The sequence below is a fragment of the Schistocerca nitens genome, chromosome 4 (genome assembly GCF_023898315.1).
Source record: "Schistocerca nitens isolate TAMUIC-IGC-003100 chromosome 4, iqSchNite1.1, whole genome shotgun sequence".
Classification (NCBI taxonomy): Eukaryota; Metazoa; Arthropoda; class Insecta; order Orthoptera; family Acrididae; genus Schistocerca; species Schistocerca nitens.
In genome coordinates this window covers 742802283-742826600 of record NC_064617.1, presented here as the reverse complement: position 1 = coordinate 742826600, position 24318 = coordinate 742802283, and the positions used below count along the sequence as shown (strand labels likewise).

Genomic DNA, 24318 nt, shown 5'->3' with positions numbered 1-24318 from the left:
GTTGGCAAGTTGTTGATAGTGGAGATACACTAAACAAACAGGTTTGTCTAATTGCTGGACATTGTTGACGTGTTCGGGCAGAGGAACTGGAGATAAAATCACACAACTTGTAATAACAACAGCATTCTAACACCCTTAAGAGGTTAGGGTTGGATTGAAGGACACTGCGTGATAACGCATGACAGAAAGCATTCTGCTGAGAGCTCTTTTTGTAAAAATCTGGCAGTGCCGCAATTTCATACCGCATGGCAGCAATAAACAAACTGAACATAGGTTAGACTTCTAAGTCCGTCTTCAAAAGTGTCATTTTCTTCCATTGTAATTACAAAAGGAATAATACAGAGTTTAGTAACTACTGTGATGAATTTAGAGGGATAGGGACCAGAAGCATCGATTTTTCCCACTTTCTTGAGATGTGTGGTAATTTACATTGCAGGTACTCAGTTAAAAAATACATTGCAGTGAAGTATATTGCTTTCCAGATTCTGCGAGGTCTGAACTTAAGGATGAAGAGTGGCGAGACAGTGGCGCTTGTCGGAAGTTCTGGCTGCGGGAAGTCCACGTGTATTCAACTCATTCAGAGGTTCTACGACCCGCTCCGGGGAACGGTACGTATCTCAAACTACGTCATCGCCGTTCATGGCGTGTCATTTCTTAGAAGCATGAGTCACAAACTTCAGGTAGAGATCCTACCAGACATGCTACAAATTACGTCTACATGCTACAAAGTACGTCTTCGCCGTTCATGGCGTGTCTTTTCTTAGAAGTATGAGTCACAAACTTCAGGTAGAGATCCTACCAGACATTCTACAAACTACGTCTACATGCTACAAAGTACGTCTTCGCCGTTCATGGCATGTCTCTTCTTAGAAGCATGAGCCACAAACTTCAGGTAGAGAGCCTACCAGACATGCGTGTCTCTAAACTCATTGTTTCGTAATATCTTTTCAGTGCCAGTCAAACGAGGTATAAGCTCGCTATCAGATGTTATTTTGAAGATAATATACGTTGTCGATTACTATTGTACCTACGGAAGTTGCTGTCACTGTGCGCTCGTTGCCCACACCCTTCGCATTTTCAGAGACGTTGATCACAGTATCCGTGAGACGTTACTATTCTAAGTGCGTTGTATTAATACTGACTGTCTACTGTAATTACTGACACAGTCATGATACCTCATTTTTCAGCCATTATACACAATCAGGATCGCACTCTTACCCTTAGTAGCGTATTTCCCATTCAAGTTGTGTACATAAGATAGTAACTTGCTGTTTATCAGGTGTGCCAACTTACAGCAACATTCCTACATATTTTGTTTTTCTCTCTTTCTAAAGGTAATAGACTTGAGTACTTAACCATCCTGGTGGAAATAATAACTGACGTTTCCTTGTCTTCTGTGACCTCATTTTCAGTAGTTTCTTACTTTCGGTATATTTATGTATCGTCATCTATTTATTCCCGTATTTTATCAGTTCTAATATCTACATGACTGTAGGTACTGGAAGACGTATCAGTTTTCATGCATTCAACTGCAGCCAGTTTTCAGTTCACAAATTACTCAAAACGTATCTTTGTAATCAGGTGACGGAGAACTGATGGTGCACCTGGCACACAAGTCAAAGTTTCCAATAAAGATGAAGTGCTACTCAGATGTCACTGCATGCTAATGTCATAAGTTAATAGTCCAGTATGAAGCTTACGATTAGCGCAGTTCTCTGCTGACGGCATACTCCACACACGCGTTAATGAAGTATCGTTACCGTCCATACTGTGTGATATTGTACGTCACGAAAAACCATTTTATTTTTGTCCATTCGCTATCGTTCAAAATCTGTAACGTGTAAACAATGCGATGTTTGGTGTTGACAAGTTTAAGTCGTGTTTTATTCAAGTTTACCCTCCGACATACAATGCTTGCATAATGTTGAACAGTCCACCACACTCTTTTACATAGACGCTCAATCCTGCTATTTGGAGCATATTGCTACCGTCTTGTAATGTAGCCACTTAATATTAACAACTTCTTCCTGATGTGTTGACATTTTATACCATGCGTTGTTGCAGGTCTTTCGAATGAGTTCAATAACGTCGATCACATACATCGATTTTTTAGAAATTACATGTTCATCCCTCCAGTGTACGAATTTAGCGTATAACGTAGTGCCTTCTGGCCCTACATCTAAACTCAGTTCCTCAACTACTGTAGGTGGAGCTGGACGGCCACGATATCCGCAGTCTCAACGTGGGCTGGCTGCGCTCGCAGATCGGCGTGGTGGGCCAGGAGCCGGTGCTTTTCCAGGCCACCATCGCGGAGAATATCCGCTATGGGCGGGACACATGTACCATGGAGGATATCGAGGAGGCCGCTAAGATGGCCAACGCTCATGACTTCATCTCCAAGTTACCGCAGGTGAGACTAATCATTCTCATCCGATGCCACAACATACACAGGTTTGCTTTCCCATCGATATAATTCACCTTGTAACTGTAGAACTTGTTCCTTGTGCTGAACAGTTTTCTTCCGATATTTGATGTTACTTTTTTAACACAGCTTGCTCTTCCAGTAGTATATACATTACATACACAGAGATGGCTGGGAGGTATCTGTTTAGAACGAAAGACTGAGGCCAAATGCATTAGCACTTGAACCCGGATCTCCCAATTGATGTGAGTGGTTGCGTTTCGTGTCCAACCCAAAATTCTCAACTTGACACACGCTAGTGGCATCCACTACCCATTCATCAACTTATTCCCAGCAAGATATGTATTGCCTGAAGAGGATCTGGCCCTATTCCACACCCGCGCTGAAGTTATCAAGACTGTCATCCCTACAGATATACTACATGTGTAATGCGTACTGTTTGTTCTGCCAGACATACCATACTGCCTTGATAACTTCAGTGTGGGTGTGCAACAGGGTCCAAGCCTCTTGCGGTAATATGTAACTCGATGCGAGCAAGTAGCAGAATGGATAGTGGACGCTACTAGCGTGAGAAAAGTTGAGAATTGGGTCAGACAGGATCCGTGTGCGAATGGCCACTAACCTTTGTCTGGCCACTGTGACACGCAGAACTCCACTGCAGCTGTGTGCAGCGGAGCGCTGGTTTGCTGCGGAGTGTCTCTTATGTTTCAAATGGCTCTGAGCACTATGGGACTTAACATCTGAGGTCATAAATCCCATAGACTTAGAATTACACTATTGGCCATTAAAATTGCTACACCAAGAAGAAATGCAGATGATAAACGGGTATTCATTGGACAAATATATTATACTAGAACTGAGATGTGATTACATTTTCACGCAATTTGGATGCATAGATACTGAGAAATCAGTACCCAGAACAACCACCTCCGGCCGTAATAACGGCCTTTATACTCCTGGGCATTGAGTCAGCTTGGATGGCAAGTACCGGTACAGCTGCCCATGCAGCTTCAACACAATACCACAGTTCATCAAGAGTAGAGACTGGCGTATTGTGACGAGCCAGTTGCTCGGCCACCATTGACCAGACGTTTACAATTGGTGAGAGATCTGGAGAATGTGCTGGCCAGGGCAGCAGTCAAACATTTTCTGTATCCAGACAGGCCCGTACAGGACCTGCAACATGCGGTCGTGAAATGTAGGGTTTCGCAGGGATCGACTGAAGGGAAGAGCCTCGCGTCGTAACACATATGAAATGTAACGTCCACTACTCAAAGTGCCGTCAATGCGAACAAGAGGTGACCGAGACGTGTAACCAATGGCACCCCATACTATCACGCCGGGAGATGCACCAGTATGGCGATGACGAATACACGCTTCCAATGTGCGTCACCGCGATGTCGCCAAACACGGATTCGACCATCATGATGATGTAAACAGAACCTGGATTAATCCGAAAGAATGACGTTTTGCCATTCGTGCACTCAGGTTCGTCGTTGAGTACACCATCGCAGGCGCTCCTGTCTGTGATGCAGCGTCAAGGGTAAACGCAGCCATGGTCTCCGAGCTGATAGTCCATTCTAGTGCAAACGCCGTCGAACTGTTCTGGCAGATGGTTGTTGTCTTGCAAACGTCCCCATCTGTTGACTCAGGGGATCGAGACGTGCTCCGACCTTTATCAAAGTCGTAAACTTCATGGTACGCATTTCTGCCCCTTACACGAGGCATCACAACAACGTTTCACCAGGCAACGCCGGTCAACTGCTGTTTGTGTATGAGAAATCGGTTGGAAACTTTCCTAATATCAGCACGTTGGAGCCGGCCGAAGTGGCCGTGCGGTTCAAGGCGCTGCAGTCTGGAACCGCAAGACCGCTACGGTTGCAGGTTCGAATCCTGCCTCGGGCATGGATGTTTGTGATGTCCTTAGGTTAGTTAGGTTTAACTAGTTCTAAGTTCTAGGGGACTAATGACCTCAGAAGTTGAGTCCCATAGTGCTCAGAGCCATTTGAACCATTTAGCACGTTGAAGGTGTTGCCACGGGCGCCAACAGTGTGTGAATTCTCTGAAAAGCTGAACATTTTCATATCACAGCATTTTCTTCCCGTCGTTTAAATTTCATGTCTGTAGCACGTCATCTTCGTGGTGTAGCAATTTTAATAGCCAGTAGTGTACTTAAACCTAACTAACCTAAGAACATTACACACAGCCATGCCCGAGGCAGGATTCGAACCTGCGAATCCTGCCTGAAGCGCCTAGAACCATTCGGCCATACCTGCTGGCGGCTACAGCAAAAATCGTGATTTCGATGTCAGTGGATGAGGCTATGATAGTTCTTTGGACACTTTAGGATTATACGTCTACTGCAAGCCATTCGGACGTAATGTCTTCCCCTGTGCAGGGCTACGACACGCTGGTGGGCGAGCGCGGCGCCCAGCTGTCGGGCGGCCAGAAGCAGCGCATCGCCATCGCCAGGGCGCTGGTGCGCCGCCCAAAGATCCTGCTGCTGGACGAGGCCACCTCTGCCCTGGACACCGGCAGCGAGGCCAAGGTGCAGGCCGCGCTAGACAAGGTCAGTCCAAGGTCACTTCTCTGATTAAGTATCATCATTTACACAATTCAAACTTCAGTTGAAATCAACACCCCTACCGAGATCAGTCACCTTCCACCAGTTATTACATTGAAGATTAGAATTGTTGGTTCTTTACTGAACTAATTCTTTATCTGACTTCATAATTTGTGTAGCCACCTTACTAGCTTACCTGATAATTGGGAAAATCGGTTGACTTTCAGGAACGCTACTTGCACAGCAGTATAGTAACGATAATAATCTCCTATCTAGGGAAAATAACAAAGGATAATCTGAGCGAGAAATACATGGTTCACCCGAACCCCAACGACAAAATTTCGAAGACACTACGGAATTACAGACCTTGGCTGCGAGCGAGCATTGAGTAAAATCACTGAGGAAAGCAGAAAATTTGTGCTAGGCTGGGATTCGAACCCGGGTCTCTTACTTACTAGGAAGATGCTCTGACCACTTATCTTATGTAGTTTTAAAGACTCTACCTCTTCTTTTTTATTTTTTTTTAACTCAGGTCATCTATATGACAGCCATCTACGCTAACAACTTTTTTCCTCCTCTGGAAGGGAAAGAGGACTACAGGCGAATGATGTACTTGCCACCGTCACTTGTGTCCTAAGAAAAAAAAGAATTGCACCTCTTCAGGCATTGGCGTCTATCTATGCATATCCCAAAGCAACTAACCTATTACTAAAAGGGGGGTAAGAAAGGAAGAAAATATGGGAAGAGAGCACTGGGGGGCGATGAACATGAAATATGTATTTTTTTTAATTTTTTTTAACTGAAATTCCGAGAGCCTCTCGTCCCTTCGAATGGTGGAACATCCAGACGTGTCTTCTCGAAATTTTTATGTTGATTCCGTTTATAGTTCGTTCAGAGCATAATGTCGGCAAAATAAACATGAGCATTTCATGGCTTGGACGTTTCAGCTGGAAGGCAGATAAAGAAAGATGCTCCACAGAAAATTTGAAAAGAACTGCTTGTTTCTGAGGCTGTGAAGAAGTGCACAGTGACAATTATCAAGGTAGTCCAATAATCCAGTTCCGATTTTTTGTTGCGCCAAAAAGGTAGTGGACTGTATGGCTGCGTATCAAATTCACAATGTTAGTTTTCGTTGCAGGGTAATGAACCACGTCCGGGAGTGAAATCATCTGGAAAGTGATCTGAGCAGGTGTATGTCGAGTAAGGAAAGCCAAGATACGCTGCGTGAGCATCAACACGTCAGACAACGGACCACATGAGTATCGGTGGGCGTTTGTGTCGTCCACACCACACTGAACACAGAGGGATGTGTCGACGTGGTGGATGTGGTGCAAACGAAACTGGTTGACCTGTTTCCCATTGATGGTGATATACTAGATAGATTGGAAGGTGGTGTCGAGAAAGTCTGAAAGCACCACTTTCCACACATGGAACCATATGAGCGGGGAACTTGGGGACTGATTCATTTGTAATGCGTTGCGTACAGTCTTGGTCTGGAGTATTTGTGGGAGTTGTAAGGATTAGAGGATGCAACTTAATTCCAGAAAGAAATGTCACAAGTGATAAAAGGGGCTGGAATGTCTGATAACATGACTGGGGTGACATGGAGTCCGAAGCATATTCATGTAAAAGCATTCCAGTGAGGCTCACTGGGCAACAGCGCCAGACTTTCAGCTGAGACCTAAAAAAAGGTGCTTTAACTTTGTCTGGCACTTGGAATAAGCCAACATTACCACACTTTCATGAGGGAGCAAGGGAAGAATATTCAACTATGATTAGCTTCTTGGTACAGACAAAGGTTCTCATCGCCATCAACAATGGGACCAAGAACACTTGCACCACTTGAGGGATACGAGTGGCATGGTGGACACTTATGCTTTACACACGCCACACAGTGTCGATGGATCTAAGTTGACGATCAAAGGGACCAGTTCTGATTGTTTGGAGAAGGTGTCTGCTGTTTGTTGACGCTGAACGATGAATATCATTCGTAAAAGCAATGCCCAAACAGCGGACGGTGGTGGCCACACTCAGAGGAGTGACACGTCTCTCAGGTAGGCCCTCTCCAGTGAGCAGAATCTGCGATTTGGAAACGTTAACACAACTGCCTGATGCTTCACTATATATTGCCTCCGATGCCAGAGCTGTGCAGACGTCATCTTTACTGCATAGGTAGAGTATGAGATAGCTGTGGAAACACTGTTTCCGTGCAGTGACAGGCCCACTAGGCGTTGGAGAAGTCCCCAGAGTAGGTTTTCTAATGGCAAATCATACAGTATCGTGGAAAATGGGCATCCTTGTCGGACAGAGCGCTCGATAACTAGAGGCACAGTGAGGCGTCCATTATAATTATTCAAGTCGCGCCGCTGAAGAGGCGCATTACCACTGTTACTGTAAGACCCGGAAAACCCATGTGTTCGAGGATCACCATCAAAAAGGTGTGATCGACATGGTCGAATGCCTGACTGAAGTCAAGCAAAGCCAATGCACCAGGCAGATGTCGCGACCTGGCGAGTACACTCATGCAAAGGGCAGTAGGAATATTTTTGTCACCACTCAGGAAGGTCTGATACAGGGAGGTGAGGTATGATACTAGCTTCTTCTGTCGTGATGCCAGCAAAAATTTGAAAATTTTCATGTCACTGTTTAGTAGAATGATGAGCTGGTGATCACAAATCCATAGTCGCCTGTGCAGTTTGGGAACCAGTGTAATGTCCCCATCAAAAATTGTTCAAATGGCTCTGAGCACTATGGGACTTAACATCTGTGGTCATCAGTCCTAGAACTTAGAACTACTTAAACGTAACTAACCTAAGGACATCACAAACATCCATGCCCGAGGCAGAATTCGAACCTGCGACCGTAGCGGTCACGCGGTTCCAGACTGAAGCGCCTAGAACCGCACGGCCACACCGGCCGGATGTCCCCATCAAGGAAGATAGCTAGGATCATCGTTGTTGGGGTCATCAGTTGACATCAGATGGACGTCCAAGTAGGTGCCAACATATAGCTAAAACCCTTGTAAAATTCAAGGGGAGGCTATCAGGTACTGGGGACAAGATCATCAAGGGGACCCTCAAAAAATTACGTTACCTCGATAGCAAAGAAGGAGTGTCGTTCGCCACAGAGACTGGAGCTGGATGGTGCGATGTGGAAGTGCTCTCCTACTGGGATAGAGAGTCATGTCCAGCGGGCATGAAACATTGGCCGAACCCACTGTGGCTGTAATCAGTGTGTGTATACAGGGTCACGCACCACAGTGTGGCACTCCCCAAGGGGTGGACAGAAGTAGGCAGATTGTGGCATGAGCCCATTTTTGGCTGGTGTATAGGGCACGCAAATATACTCATATAAAATCAAACAATGCATGGGTATGCCAGCAATGTGACTATATACACTCCTGGAAATGGAAAAAAGAACACATTGACACCGGTGTGTCAGACCCACCATACTTGCTCCGGACACTGCGAGAGGGCTGTACAAGCAATGAGCACACGCACGGCACAGCGGACACACCAGGAACCGCGGTGTTGGCCGTCGAATGGCGCTAGCTGCGCAGCATTTGTGCACCGCCGCCGTCAGTGTCAGCCAGTTTGCCGTGGCATACGGAGCTCCATCGCAGTCTTTAACACTGGTAGCATGCCGCGACAGCGTGGACGTGAACCGTATGTGCAGTTGACGGACTTTGAGCGAGGGCGTATAGTGGGCATGCGGGAGGCCGGGTGGACGTACCGCCGAATTGCTCAACACGTGGGGCGTGAGGTCTCCACAGTACATCGATGTTGTCGCCAGTGGTCGGCGGAAGGTGCACGTGCCCGTCGACCTGGGACCGGACCGCAGCGACGCACGGATGCACGCCAAGACCGTAGGATCCTACGCAGTGCCGTAGGGGACCGCACCGCCACTTCCCAGCAAATTAGGGACACTGTTGCTCCTGGGGTATCGGCGAGGACCATTCGCAACCGTCTCCATGAAGCTGGGCTACGGTCCCGCACACCGTTAGGCCGTCTTCCGCTCACGCTCCAACATCGTGCAGCCCGCCTCCAGTGGTGTCGCGGCAGGCGTGAATGGAGGGACGAATGGAGACGTGTCGTCTTCAGCGATGAGATTCGCTTCTGCCTTGGTGCCAATGATGGTCGTATGCGTGTTTGGCGCCGTGCAGGTGAGCGCCACAATCAGGACTGCATACGACCGAGGCACACAGGGCCAACACCCGGCATCATGGTGTGGGGAGCGATCTCCTACACTGGCCGTACACAACTGGTGATCGTCGAGGGGACACTGAACAGTGCACGGTACATCCAAACCGTCATCGAACCCATCGTTCTACCATTCCTAGACCGGCAAGGGAACTTGCTGTTCCAACAGGACAATGCACGTCCGCATGTATCCCGTGCCACCCAACGTGCTCTAGAAGGTGTAAGTCAACTACCCTGGCGAGCAAGATCTCCGGATCTGTCCCCCATTGAGCATGTTTGGGACTGGATGAAGCGTCGTCTCACGCGGTCTGCACGTCCAGCACGAACGCTGGTCCAACTGAGGCGCCAGGTGGAAATGGCATGGCAAGCCGTTCCACAGGACTACATCCAGCATCTCTACGATCGTCTCCATGGGAGAATAGCAGCCTGCATTGCTGCGAAAGGTGGATATACACTGTACTAGTGCCGACATTGTGCATGCTCTGTTGCCTGTGTCTATGTGCCTGTGGTTCTGTCAGTGTGATCATGTGATGTATCTGACCCCAGGAATGTGTCAATAAAGTTTCCCCTTCCTGAGACAATGAATTCACGGTGTTCTTATTTCAATTTCCAGGAGTGTACATAGGAAGACTATCACAAAAAATTTGAAAAAAGTGATGTGAAATCGGTAAAAATCGAAAGAAAAAATATTTAATTACGACAAATTGATGGGAACTACGTAAAATTGAGGAAAATACGACGAAATATATAACATCGCGGAAAACCTGCTGAGAATACACAGAATTAAAAATAAAGTACCATGAAATGCGGGGAAATGAAGTGGACGGTGGGTATCTGGACACTCAAGAGCGAGAAAAGATTAAAAAATAAGCTCTGTCTGCGTTCAGTTTTAACCCTCCCTCCTCCAATGTAAACTACATGGGTTTTCTTAACAAATGCTTCAAGAAAGGCGATATAAGTAGTATACAGAGGCGCTATGTTAAAGCAGGCGAAACATAAGTATCCCAATCCTGAACTGTGTTCTCACAAATGCAGTCGAATATAGATGTTACCGAATTACTGTTGGTTCTCACAAGTAATGTTATGAAGAATCTATGCGTTTATCCGACTTAAGCCATCTCCTAGGGTGATCTGCAGGAGAGTGGACTGATGCCACTTGTATCACCTTTTACAGTGTGCAGAGGGTGTAGTCAAGAGACATGGTGTTAGGACAAATTTGCTATATTATCCTACAAATGAGCAAAAGTACCTAACACCAGACCAGGATTTCTTTGTGCAAGCGGAAAGCTACCAGAGCGTTGGTGATGCTACTGTAAACAGCAATAAGACTGTTACATCTCCTTTGGCTACTGATCATGGCGCTTACTCGCTTGTAAGAAGTTGGTGCATCTTTGTGTGTATTTTCGTGCAGCAGGACTTGGGTGGTAATTCAATGAATCAACTATAGAAATTAATCATGCCGTGTTTTCCTCACTCTGTTTCAAATGGTTCAAATGGGTCTGAGCACTATGGGACTTAAATTCTGAGGTCATCAGTCCCCTAGAACTTAGAACTACTTAAACCTAACTAACCTAAGGACATCACACACATCCATGCCCGAGGCCGGATTCGAACATGCGACCGTAGCGGTCGCGCGGTTCCAGACTATAGAGCCCAGAACCGCTCGGCCACTCCGGCCGGCCACTCTGTTTCCTAGGGAGGCATAGCCATATCTGTCAAAACCACTACTACTACGAATAATAAGCACGACTGATGTGGGAAATTTGATTGATGGTACGTACATTTGTAACCTAAAAAAGATGTATAAAATTATTAATTTCCTAAGAGACATGACAGCAGTATGCTGACTTAGTTCTAGTTGGTTTATAAGCACCTCGAGCAGTGAATATACACTGACGATGGATTCCTAGAACACCGGAATAGTATGGAAGGAAGTAGTTTTATCAAATAAAGATAGTACCTTCCATTCCAGCCTTTTTCCCACCAGCTTATAGATGAAGTGTAGAGTTTGAGTACGTCTGCCGCTAGTTTCAAGATATAATGTGAAATTTGTTTCCCAGCAGGATGACACCAGTTGCATGGCATCGTCAATTTGTGAGCTATAATGCGATTTTAGGCATCCTTTGTGTAGCGCCTTGCATATAGTTGTGTAGTTAGGACTGATCCTTATGATTAATAACGTAATTAGGTCTGATCTTTACTTAAGTTTCCCAACCAAAATAACTAAAGTGCACTAACCTAACCTTCCTCTCCAGCATCTGAATAGTTTCCTTGTGTTCGAGAGTGCACTTTGGCTTTCTGTTCAGAAGGACTGGAGTTCGAGTTTCGGAAATGGCACCACCATTTTTAATTTACCGCCAATCCCCGGGTGAGGGGGGGGGGGGGTGTGGGACGTCTAGGCCTGGGACAAATAAATTGCCGCTAACATTCGAAATTCCCACCAAAATTCGAAAATCCCTTCAAGAGGGTAGGTGGGGGAGGGCGAGAGGGAGGGGTTGGGAGGGGATGCAGACCAATGTTCCGTATGAGGAAATCACGTGATTGCATACTGGGGGGAGGTATGGTGGGGGGGGGTAGTTAATTGATCAAATTAATTAATGTGTATATCAATTTGATATCCCGGCCATCTCCCTACTGCTGTGGGCTAGCTTCCCAATGTGCTGTGTCGTCGACATCATCAGCTCAGCGGATCGAAACTGGTGGCGGCTGACTGTCGCGTCCATCGAGGTGTAGGGGTAGTAACGCTGCCATGGTGGCATCTGGGAAACCTCCCGCCATGGGATCCGTCGTCGTTGGGCGGGATCCCAAGTAGAGTGAAGGTCGCTCCTCAGATGGAACATCGGGAGCGGCCACATCTGTCGTCAGGTCGTTCCAAGGATGTACACTGTCTGTATCTGGTCCACTACCTACGATGCTATATGAAGGAGTGTGTCGTTGGAGGGCTTTCGGCTTCTTCCTTTTCTGAGGCGACCGTTGCTTTCAGAGGTGCTGTTCCATGTTGGAATGCGACCATCCGTCGTCCGTCATCTTGCCAGTTTGGAGGAAAGCAGATATAGTCATCACACTTCATTCGATGTCCATGGCGTTGGGCGGGGCGTCCATCGAACTGTGGGGAGCCTTAGCCTCGTCGCCGCCATAGACGACCGTTGGTTCCGAAGGGGACTGCAGGCGGAAGAATAGGCGCATCCAGAAGTGACGCGACTGGGTTGCACGCAGCTGAGGCTTAGATGCCTAGTAAAGAAGTGATCACTGGTTAGAGAGCTGCGTCACCGGTCGGGATCAGGAAATTTGGAAATTTGTTAGGTGGGCGAGCGGTTCTAGGAGCTACAGTCTGGAGACGCGCGACCGCTACGGCCGCAGGTTCGAATCCTGCCTCGGGCATGGATATGTGTGATGTCCTTAGTTTAGTTAGGTTTAAGTAGTTCTAAGTTCTAGGGGACTGATGACCTCAGAAGTTAAGTCCCATAGTGCTCACAGCCATTTAAACCATTTTTGAAATTTGTGGTAAGGTCTTATGGGAGCAAACTGCTGGTGTCATAAGTCCCTAAGAGTGCACACTACTTAAACTAACTAATGCTAAGGACAACACACACACCCATGCCCGAGGGGGGAGTCGAACCTCCGACGATGGGAGCCGATCGAACCGCAGCAAGGCGCCTAAGACCGCGCGGCTACCCCGCGCGGTTCGGGATGATGGAGACAGTCTTGTCGACAGTCTTGTCGACATCCTGCACGTGTCCGCAGCTGGCCATCATACATAACGATAGCTCGCACACCATCTATCACCAGGTAGGATAGGATGTGTTTGGACAATTCGATGTTGATCCGTTGGACACCATTTATCCCGTGGTATGTCGTGAACGTCTGCTACTTTTGCGCGATGTGGCACACTACGTTGCCGTAGGGTCGGAAGGCTTCAACTACCACCTCTTGGGGCACCTCGAAAGGTACCCCAAACACCTGAATTTTCGGAGACCGAAACCAGCATAATCTACCGTCACCTCGAGAAAATAAGCGTCAGAACGTTTCAACTTTAGTCCGTGTGCGTTTCGCCGAACTACATTAGTGCATGCTGTCTCCAAATGGTTCAAATTGCTCTGAGCACTATGGGACTTAACAGCTATGGTCATCAGTCCCCTAGAACTTAGAACTACTTAAACCTAACTAACCTAAGGTCATCACACAACACCCAGTCATCACAGGCAGAGAAAATCCCTAACCCCGCCGGGAATCGAACCCGGGAACCCGGCATGCTGTCTCCATCGTCATTTAAATTTAGACGCTGCTGCCGGTGATAGAGGAGTAAATACCTGTTACTTCTTATTCGTCAAGGCGTAGATCTTGGCGAATGAATTGTTCGATTTCACAAGCGCGTGATCGTGTATGGTGGATATGGATAACTTTAAGTGACGTTCGTAGGGTAAGAGTGCGCCATGGGAATGATGGACACTATAGGACCCAAATATCGCGACGGAGCTTGCATTCTGTACTGTTCGGTGGTGTCTAGGGCTTATTTTTACCTTAGTGTTAGTTGTACGTTGATACTGGTACAGAAAATTATGGGTATGTATACTGACGAAGAGTTCGCTAATTTGCGCTCCGTGAGGGGCCACATTCCATGCAACGGAAGAGCGACTCAACGACGCTTTGCTGAAGTTTCAGACAGCGACAGCTACATCGCAGTACTATTGCATCTGTGCATAGGCGGGTACCAGAAACTACATCTTCTGTCTGGCGTTGTACTTTTGGTGATTGCATGTTAATAGTTTATCTTATCGTTGTGATGGCATTATTCCAGAAACAAAGATAATTAGACTACAAACCGAATAAATCATAATTACTTTATCGTTTTGAAACTTCCAGAGTGCGTAGATAATTTTCCTTAAAAACCTCCGAAATATTGTCGGTGGAGTTTCGGCTGACCCTGAATATTAGAATAAAGTTTTCATTAACAACTGATCAGAAGCCGATATGAACTTGAACAGGTTTCTGAGAGTATACACCACCATAAGCAAGGGAAATAAGGAAAGGAAGAAACTGGGAGAGTTTGAATGTGACGTTTTAAAAGAAAGATTGAGGGATGAGCCAGAACACTATGAATACTCCAGACCGCAAGATTTATTTCCGCCTGGTGGCATTGTGAGAAAGTGAAGCCGTAAGAAAATTATGTAAGCAAAACAGAGACGAATGGAGATATGTTATAGCGATGTTACGGGCAGAAAATGGGGGAATCCAGAGACATCAGCGACTTTGACTAATGGCAGTTTTTTGCGGTCAGAGGCCTTGAACGAGGCTCTCGGAAATAGCGAACTTAGTCCGCTGTTCGCTTGCTGCTGTAGTGAGCCTCCGAGCAATATGGTCGAAAAACAGCGAAAACACGAGTACGCGACAAGGCGTTGAACGTCCATGCCTCATCACAAACGAGGAAGTCGGAAATTTGCCCGCTCTGTAAAGCAAGGTAGGCAGCCACAGTAGCAGATCTGACAAAAGAGTGTAATGCTGCAGGAGACACCAGTGTTTCGCAGTGAACCGTACCGTGCCCATTGTTGGACGTGGGACTTCACAGCAGGCGACCCCTACGGGTTTCCATATCGACGCAACGAAATTGTCAATTACGATCACAATAATCGAGATTGGAAAATGGAGCAATGAAAACGCGTTTGCCTGCTCGGAAGAATCTTGTTTCTTTTTAATCCTGATTGATGGTTGTGTCCAAATTTGGCATCAGCAAGGCGGACGACTGCTCGGGATATGCGCTGTGCCACGGACACGCGCCTGTGGGGCCAGTATTGTGCCTTGGGGTGTGTTCACCTGGGCTTTAGTAGGGCCTATGGTAGTAACTGAAGGCATCATGACAGCCATGGACAAGTTAATATTGTGAACCACCTACATAATGCCGTTTGTAATGGCATCACCAACGTGACATCTTCCAGCAAGACAACTGTTCTTGGTACAAGGACGGAATCGTGCGTTGAGTAGTATGGCAATGAACCCACATTGATCTCTTGGTTACCAAATTCGAGTTATCTGAACCGATGGAACATATCTGAGAAGCTATCGGGCATTAGCTCCGTGCCCACGAATCACCATCTCGTTATTTACGGGAATTGCGTGATCCGTACGTTTGATATCTGGTGCTGCAGACCTCCGGAAACCTACCAAGCACTTGGCGAATCCATGTCACACATAACTATGATATATTACGTTCTACAGGTGGATCAACACGCTACTAATCGGGTGGTCCTAATGGTTTGGTCTTCAGTGTAACTTTGCAATGGAAGGAGCAGTAAAGCGGAAAACTGTTGGAACAGGTACAGACTAGCACATGAGAAACATAGTATGAAGTTATTGGTGTAGTAATTACGTTCAGATGAAAAGATTAGCACATTTTAGGAAGGGATGGAGAATGAAATAAAACTAATCAAGAGAGGGTGTACATAAAATAAAGCTGAACTTTTCATGTTATTTCGTCTTGGGAAACCGCTTGCGTTGAGACGTAGTCCAGTTTTGTGATTGCCTATACTTCTGCTAAGAGAACTACGAATGACACTACCAGCCTCTTTAAGAACTGCAGCGTTGTGCTACTGCTTCTGTAGTATACACAGATTTTGCGTATATGAATCGTATACGTTGTTCACTATAGACAAACGAATTCATTTTCAGAAGCCCTTGGATTGTAACAGTGTTAAATACAACGTAAATTCTAGCAGGACGAACTTCTGATCAGTCGCATACTGTGACCTACTCAAGTAATAAATTTCAGAGGTAGAGCCTGCGGCTATCCTCTCCTTTCTGTTGGATATTGTAAACTGAGCCATAAATGCAAGGAAAGAATATTTCATTTAATGTATAAAATCAATGATCCTTTAGGCTAGAAAAGAACTGAACTTAAATGTGAATTTCTCGCTTTCGCTTACATTGTGTCGTCTCTTATGGAGAATTCAAGAACAACTAAAAAACAAATGCAATAGAAATGTATAATGACACAATGGAGAACAAGGAAGTAGAGAATCTGGCGAAAGACAGTGTAGTTCATCGTCTGCATACTCGTGTAGGCAAATGCAAAGCGTTCATCTACTCAGAAAGGTTCCAAAACTTTTACAGGACAGCAGTCGATCACAGTGGAAGGGAAAAGGAGTCTTTCAATTCATTCCAAAGGATGTACAAACCCAGACCATCAGAATCTCAAATTCAAAAAACATAGCTACATCTATCAAATATTTGTATATTTATATTGAAGACACGGTTAACAGAAAGGATCGCGGAGAAACAGATTTTATTTAAGCAAATTCCTGAAGGGGCCTACTGCAGAATAGAGGAATTAGCAGTACTCGTAAATGAGTGCGTGATACTTCTCAGACCCAACATAGACACTTAATAAAATTTGGATACACGACAAGATACTAAAGAGAAGAGTTAGACATTGTATGCCGAGGACCTTCAGCCGATGTTTGATTGACGATTTTGTATTTATTTATTTTACGTTTTTGCCAATACGAGTGGCTGGCACAGTCGAAGATTTACCCCTCTACAGCTGGTGGCGCAGTATGAATCTTTGGGTGTGAATCTTTGACATGCCAGGCACTGTTGACGACGAAATGTTAGAATAATAACCAAACAAACGTCGGCAAAAGATTTCTAGACGAAAACGAACTGGCAGTGCGTCAAACAGTAGCTATGAAAGTCTCACCAATTTTGTTTTTGGAGATGTTTGTCCTCTAGTCGCCTTTAGGACGTGCAAGGAGAAATTTAGTATACTTGCATATAGTGTTTCACAAACTATTCTGGTGTATCTTTGGCACATAAGCGAATGAAATTTCAATAACTAAGAGTACAGTACTGTAAGGTCAACCGATATATTCTTAAAGTGTAAAACGTTCGTGGAGTATTACTAATTTACAGACTGATCAGATATTCATTTTACGACCATATGTTATTCACGGTTCCAGTAGGAAACAACGCAATTGCTAATGTTATGCCGCAGTTTTTACTAAAACTGCTCTGTAAGTTTGTCAACGAGCCACTTCCAAATTAGACTATCAAATCAGTTCATGTTACAAGCGAAGCACGAATGTATGCCTTAACCGAAACAGACACTAATGACTGCACTTCTTAATTTCATTTCTATACCGTGGTGACAGGTCTGTGTATTTTTCCTGTGAGGTGAATCCACTAGCTGGCTGTGAGAGCACGAGGGCCACATTCGAGATTAGCAAACGGGTCATAAAACTGTTCTTTCGCTGTCAGGCAGCGTCGCTGACAGGCAAGGTGTGTGTGGCATGTGAGACGGTTACGGTGCCTCGGTTTCAGCTGCAGCTGGAGGCTGAACTCACATGAAATACAGCGTACAATGAAGTACTAAAATTCCAACTTGCTTCTGTTCTTACGTCAGACGTATTCCAGATAAAGCAGTACTGCACATCAGTAGTGTAGCTGACTGAATAGAATATGCCGATGCATTACTACCAACGGTGATTCATAGTCAAATTAAAAGTTACAAGTACGGCAGCCCTCGAAAAAGGTCTATCACCGTCAAACAGCAGTCTGAAAATCATCGAAGACTCAATCCGAAGAACAAGCCCACCGCCAAAAACTGTTCACTGCAAAATTTTCCCCTGGGTGATGCTCTAGCTGCACCCTGGATAGGGTCCGCAGCTCGTGATCTAGTGGCTAGCTGTGGTGCCTCTGGATCACAGGGTCCCGGATTCAAATCCCGGCCGGGTTGAGGATTTTCTTTGGCTGGGGACTGGGTGTTTGTGTTGTCCTCATCATTTCATCATCATTTGTGACAGTTGTTAGATTCGACTGTGTAACAATTAGACTGTGTAAAGATTGGGAATTTGGACGGGCGCTGATGGCCACGCAGTTGAGCGCACTATAGACCAAACCAAACAGAGGATAAGAAGAATAGCAGTCTGCCACTGCTTGCTGATAAGGCTGCCGTTTAAGGGAAAGTGTCTTCGTTGAGTGACTGTTGGAGTTTACGGTATCACAGAAAGAATTTCTATTTCGCATGATGAACGGTAGTTTGCGCTAAATGTAGAAAAATGTGAGCTAAAGCAGTTGGCATGGAGAAAAATGCTCTAATATTCCAATACGTTACTCTTGATGTGCTGCTTGACATACACGTCGATTAAATAAAAATGTTCAGATAAGTGTGAATTCATAAGGGACCAAACTGCTGACGTCATCTGTCCTTAGACTTACACACTACTTAAACTAACTTATGCTAAGAACAGCACAGACACCCACGCCCGAGGAAGGGATCGAACCTCAAGCGGGAGAGGTTGTGCAATCCGTGGCATGGCGCCTCTTACCGTGCGACCACTCCGCGCGACTCGATTAAATACCTAGACGTGATGTTGCAGAGCGATGTGAAATGTAACGATCGCATAAGATCGTTTTATAATAGGCCGATGTGCGATCTTGGTCTATCGGGAGAAAGATAGGAGAGTATACTTCATCTTTGAAATAGACCGTGTAAAGAACATTTGTGCGACGCATTCGTGAGTACTGCTAGAATTTATAGGACCCTCATTATTTCGGATTAAATTAAGACGTCGAAGCATTTCAGAGGCGTGCTGCTTGATTTCTTACCAGTAGATTCGACCGACATGCGATTGTTACGAAAATGGTTCAAATGGCTCTGAGCACTATGGGACTCAACATCTGAGGTCATCAGTCCCCTAGAACTTAGAACTGCTTAAACCTAACTAACGTAAGGACAACACACACATCCATGCCCGACGCAGGATTCGAACCTGCGTAGTGGTCGCGCGGTTCCAGACTGAAGCGCCTAGAACCGCTCGGCCACTCCGGCCGGCGTTACGAAAATGCTCTGTGAACTAAAATGGGAATCCGCGAAGGGAAGGTGAAGTTCTTTTTGTGAAAACTATTGAGAAGCCATTCGGTGTGGCCGAGCGGTTCTAGGTGCTACAGTCTGGACCGCACGACCGATACGGTCGCTGGTTCGAATCCTGCCTCGGGCATGGATGTGTGTGTTGTCCTTAGGTTAGTTAGGTTTAAGTAGTTCTAAGTCTAGGGGACTGATGACTTCAGATGTTAAGTCCCTAGTGCTCAGAACGATTTGAACCATTTGTTAAAATAATGCATAACTCCATTAAATTACTTGTAGTGTACAGAGTTTTTGGAGTACAGACGATACCTGAGTCTTGCTGCACTCACGACATTGATACGGTGAAATCCATATGCTTGCTTCATACGTACAACATAGGTCATACTGCTTTGCATATAGAAGTAGTTTCGCGGCTCTTGACCAGCGACGTTTGCTACGGAAGCAAGTCATGTAAGCGTCCGTCTCTTGGACATTCTAACCTCAAAGCGGTCGCTCTTCGGTTATTTCCATTCCAGAGGCTATTTTGCTACACCGCATGAGCCCCATTCATAACAACTGGAGCCGGCCGGAGTGGCCGAGTGGCTCTAGGTGCTACAGTCTGGAACCGCGCGACCGCTGCGGTCGCAGGGTCGAATCCTGCCTCCGGCATGGATGTGTGTGATGTCCTTAGGTTAGTTAGGTTGAAGTAGTTCTAAGTTCTAGGGGACTGATGGCCTCAGAAGTTCAGTCCCATATTGCTCAGAGCCATTGAACCATAAAAACTGTAAGCTTATTACCTATGAAACCTTTCGCGGACCTGTTACACCTGACGGTTTAGTGTAATATCACACTACGTTTGGAGTTATACCTCACTCTGCAAGCCACTGTACAGTGGATGGTGGAGAGTACTCCGTAAAAACTGATGTCAATGTAACTTTGTACAAGCACTAACCTCTCTTTCGTGTGACCCATGTGCGTATTATTTTCGAAGGTGGGGACAAAACGATTTTCGTCGAATTGATTTACCGAACACTTGGAGATAAGATAGCGATCGCCTGATTTATCGAAATAATTTTTATGTTTTCTTAATTACATGTTTAAGCAAGAAACTTCTCAAATTTCTAAGGTTGCCAACGACGTCGATGTTATGTGAAACCTCCCAATTGGAGACGTTTCATATTGTCTTTATCGGATTTAATGTTACTGTCATTCAATCAATACTGGCACCTCTAATTATTGGTGCGTTTCTTGATTCAAAAAAATGGCTCTGAGCACTATGGGACTCAACTGCTGAGGTCATCAGTCCCCTAGAACTTAGAACCACTTAAACCTAACTAACCTAAGGACATCACACACATCCATGCCCGAGGCAGGATTCGAACCTGCGACCGCAGCGGTCGCGCGGTTCCAGACTGTAGAGCCTAGAACCGCTCGGCCACACCGGCCGGCTTTCTTGGTTCAGCCCGCGAGAAATCAGAGCATTGGGTTATGTTTATCTCATGATAATTTAACGGAACGATGCAAAAAAACTGTGTTCTGCATCTCCCTAACATATTTATACGGTATATGCATATTTATGTTCCAAGCAAGTCCTCAGTACTGCTTACATTATTTATATTTTGTGTTACCGCATTTCACTTCCTTCCTTATCCTCAGCGTCAAAGAGTGAGTGAATTTGTGTGTCTGTTTAGTATTTCAACAGCAGTTAGCAGCGCAGCACTTTGCTGTATGCTGTAGACACTCGGCTTAGTGGCTTCAGTTAAAGTAAAAAGGTTTGTGCCCTCTAAGTGGCCTTTCGACTGTCGTCAGGTTGGTGGCGGAAAGGACCCCTCTGATCAGTTCCGCTTCCGGGGGTGGGGGGGTGGGGGGGCGGGTGTGGGGGTGTTCGTGAACAAAAGCATTCGGCTCTGTTGGGTGGTTGGTGGTGAGTGCACATCGTAACTTTAAGAGCGAGCCTAGGGACTTCGTCTTAGAATGTGAATTGCGTACGCCTACTGAAGTGTTCTAATTCAATTATTTCTCAGCGATAGCCTAGGAGTCAACATGTAATAGTTTATTCAGAGTAGGAAATGGCGTATTTTTGAGGTTTTGTTTATTTTCTGAGACTTACTTTGTCTTACCATAACTTGTGACATCGTAATGCATTCCTCGATATACGCTGACGGTATGAGAGAATGTTTGCTATTAATTGAGAATGTGCATGTGAATGTTCTCTTGTGTAAATATGGTTCCATCTCTTGTCGGAAATTCATTTCCGTTTCAGTTTTATGACTAACTTTGCAGATTTCCTTTATATGGTACCACACATGGACAAATCTGCCCTCAGCACTATACAGTTATATTTTCTGTGATTTCATTGTGTTAAACTCTGATTTTCGAATACTTGCTTTGTTCATATAGGCCATTTGCTCACATGATACTATTTTCTTTTGTAATTCATTTGGATCTTTCATATCGTAGCAAGTATTTAACAAGTAATTTACTCATAAATATTTAGGAAATATGTGAGCTTTCAATTTTTTGAAGTCTAGCGCCGATGTGATTCTCTTTGGCATAGACTTGTTTTTGTGTGAGTGTTCCGAGACATTTTATTTTTATGTAGTGGAAGGTCTAGTCTGTTGTTATATGGTGAAGGGCTGACTCCCTTCAATCTGTATTCTTTTAATGTGAACTTAGTATGCGTGTAAATTTATCCTGTCCTCCTCCCATTTTGTATCGATTATATTCATAAAGAGCCTCACTATCCAACATATTGTCCTTTGGAATGTTATCAGTACGAAAATGCAGGCAATAGCAAACTTTAAGTTAACTCCTTATGCAGTGTTTGAAAGTGTTTCTCTCTGTTAAAATAAATCGTTACAAGTTTATGACTGTTTCACAATCAACAACTTTCTTATTAGAATTAGTTCACCCAACCTGGCGTGCAACAGTTCTTATAAGCCAGTTCTTTTCATGTTTCTCACTGAGAATCTACTATTTTTCGTCGAGATCTCCTGTTGCCTTTCACCGAAAGGAACATATTTCGTAAATACGAGGGCAGTTCAATAAGTAATGCAACACATTTTTTTCCTGAAACAGGGGTTGTTTTATTCAGCATTGAAATACACCAGGTTATTCCCCAATCTTTTAGCTACACAACACTATTTTTCAACGTAATCTCCATTCAATGATACGGCCTTACGCCACCTTGAAATGAGGGTCTGTATGCCTGCACGGTACCATTCCACTGGTCGATGTCGGAGCCAACGTCGTACTGCATCAATAACTTCTTCATCATCCGCGTAGTGCCTCCCACGGATTGCGTCCTTCATTGGGCCAAACATATGGAAATCCGACGGTGCGAGATCGGGGCTGTAGGGTGCATGAGGAAGAACAGTCCACTGAAGTTTTGTGAGCTCCTCTCGGGTGCGAAGACTTGTGTGAGGTCTTGCGTTGTCATGAAGAAGAAGAAGTTCGTTCAGATTTTTGTGCCTACGAACACGCTGAAGTCGTTTCTTCAATTTCTGAAGAGTAGCACAATACACTTCAGAGTTGATCGTTTGACCCTAGGGAAGGACATCGAACAGAATAACCCCTTCAGCGTCCCAGAAGACTGTAACCATGACTTTACCGGCTGAGGGTATGGCTTTAAACTTTTTCTCGGTAGGGGAGTGGGTGTGGCGCCACTCCATTGATTGCCGTTTTGTTTCAGGTTCGAAGTGATGAACCCATGTTTCATCGCCTGTAACAATCTTTGACAAGAAATTGTCACCCTCAGCCACATGACGAGCAAGCAATTCCGCACAGATGGTTCTCCTTTGCTCTTTATGGTGTTCGGTTAGACAACGAGGGACCCAGCGCGAACAAACCTTTGAATATCCCAACTGGTGAACAATTGTGACAGCACTACCAACAGAGATGTCAAGTTGAGCACTGAGTTGTTTGATGGTGATCCGTCGATCATCTCGAACGAGTGTGTTCGCACGCTCCGCCATTGCAGGAGTCACAGCTGTGCACGGCCGGCCCGCACGCGGGAGATCAGACAGTCTTGCTTGACTTTGCGGCGATGATGACACACGCTTTGCCCAACGACTCACCGTGCTTTTGTCCACTGCCAGATCACCGTAGACATTCTGCAAGCGCCTATGAATATCTGAGATGCCCTGGTTTTCCGCCAAAAGAAACTCGATCACTGCCTGTTGTTTGCAACGCACATCCGTTAGAGACGCCATTTTAACAGCTCCGTACAGCGCTGCCACCTGCCGGAAGTCAATGAAACTATACGAGACGAAGCGGGAATGTTGGAAAATATTCCACAAGAAACTTCCGGTTTTTTCAACCAAAATTGGACGAGAAAAAAAATGTGTTGCATTACTTATTGAACTGCCCTCGTAATTTGACTTTAAGTGGTCAAATTATGAAAGCAATTAAGGAAATATGATTAGTGTGGATCAAAGCTTTATTATAATTGAATTTTCCCAACTTAGGCAGGTGGTGACCTACCATAATTAATTAAACGTGGAACTAGTTGTACAGATCTCAGAGTTCCCAGTGTAAGTTTCCATCCACTGTATACTACTGATTATCAACAGAAACCATTTAATATGTCCATTGATGCCGTGAATTACACTTTATGGTCTCTTTTTCATTGGAATGTTCTTGGTGTACGGACTCCCATACTGGAAAATCAACAGCAACAGAAAGCGTCCTTCATCATTCGGAAAAGCCAAAATGGCTCTGAGCACTATGAGACTTAACATCTGAAGTCATCAGTCCCCTAGAACTACTTAAACCTGAGTAACCTAAGGACATCACACACATCCATGCCCGAGGCAGGATTCGAACCTACGACCGTAGCGGTCGCGCGGTTCCAGACTGAAGCGCCTAGAACCGCTCGGCCACACGGGGAAAAGCCAAAAAACCGCGGCAGTGTGCTATAAGATAGCATTAGATACAATTTGAAATTTGCATTTGCAAGCAAAACGCTTCAGCCTATGGCAGACTTATTTATGGAGTAGCACATGTGCAGTGTAGTTTAAATCTGTGCTACGAAGACATGTTCCTGTACTGGTACCCCCATCTTAGTTGCCTCTGCTTCACCTACAGATAACTTTACACGTCATCTTCCCCTTGTTGCCGTCCGTGTTCGGAGGGACAGAGTACCAATGCAGTGTAAGGGAGGAAGCTGCCTAGACAATACCATATTTCTCGATATAAAGAAGCATTGTGGAACGACTCATGGAAAAAAATCTGTTAAGTTACGATAATTTCAGATACATGCAAAGTGTGATCGAAAAATCCGAATTTAAACCAAAATAAA

The 24318-nt window shown here is 45.3% G+C and overlaps 1 protein-coding gene across 1 annotated transcript in view; it reads left to right on the top strand.

Moving 5' to 3' along the window:
- The window catches only part of LOC126252543 (ATP-dependent translocase ABCB1-like), a 305981-nt gene that overhangs the window by 155368 nt on the left and 126295 nt on the right, over positions 1–24318 (top strand). The window contains exons 11-13 of the mRNA XM_049953441.1: positions 483–608; positions 2207–2410; positions 4821–4991. Of these exons, the coding sequence (XP_049809398.1) occupies positions 483–608; positions 2207–2410; positions 4821–4991 (501 nt within the window). The remainder of the gene's footprint in view (positions 1–482; positions 609–2206; positions 2411–4820; positions 4992–24318) is intronic.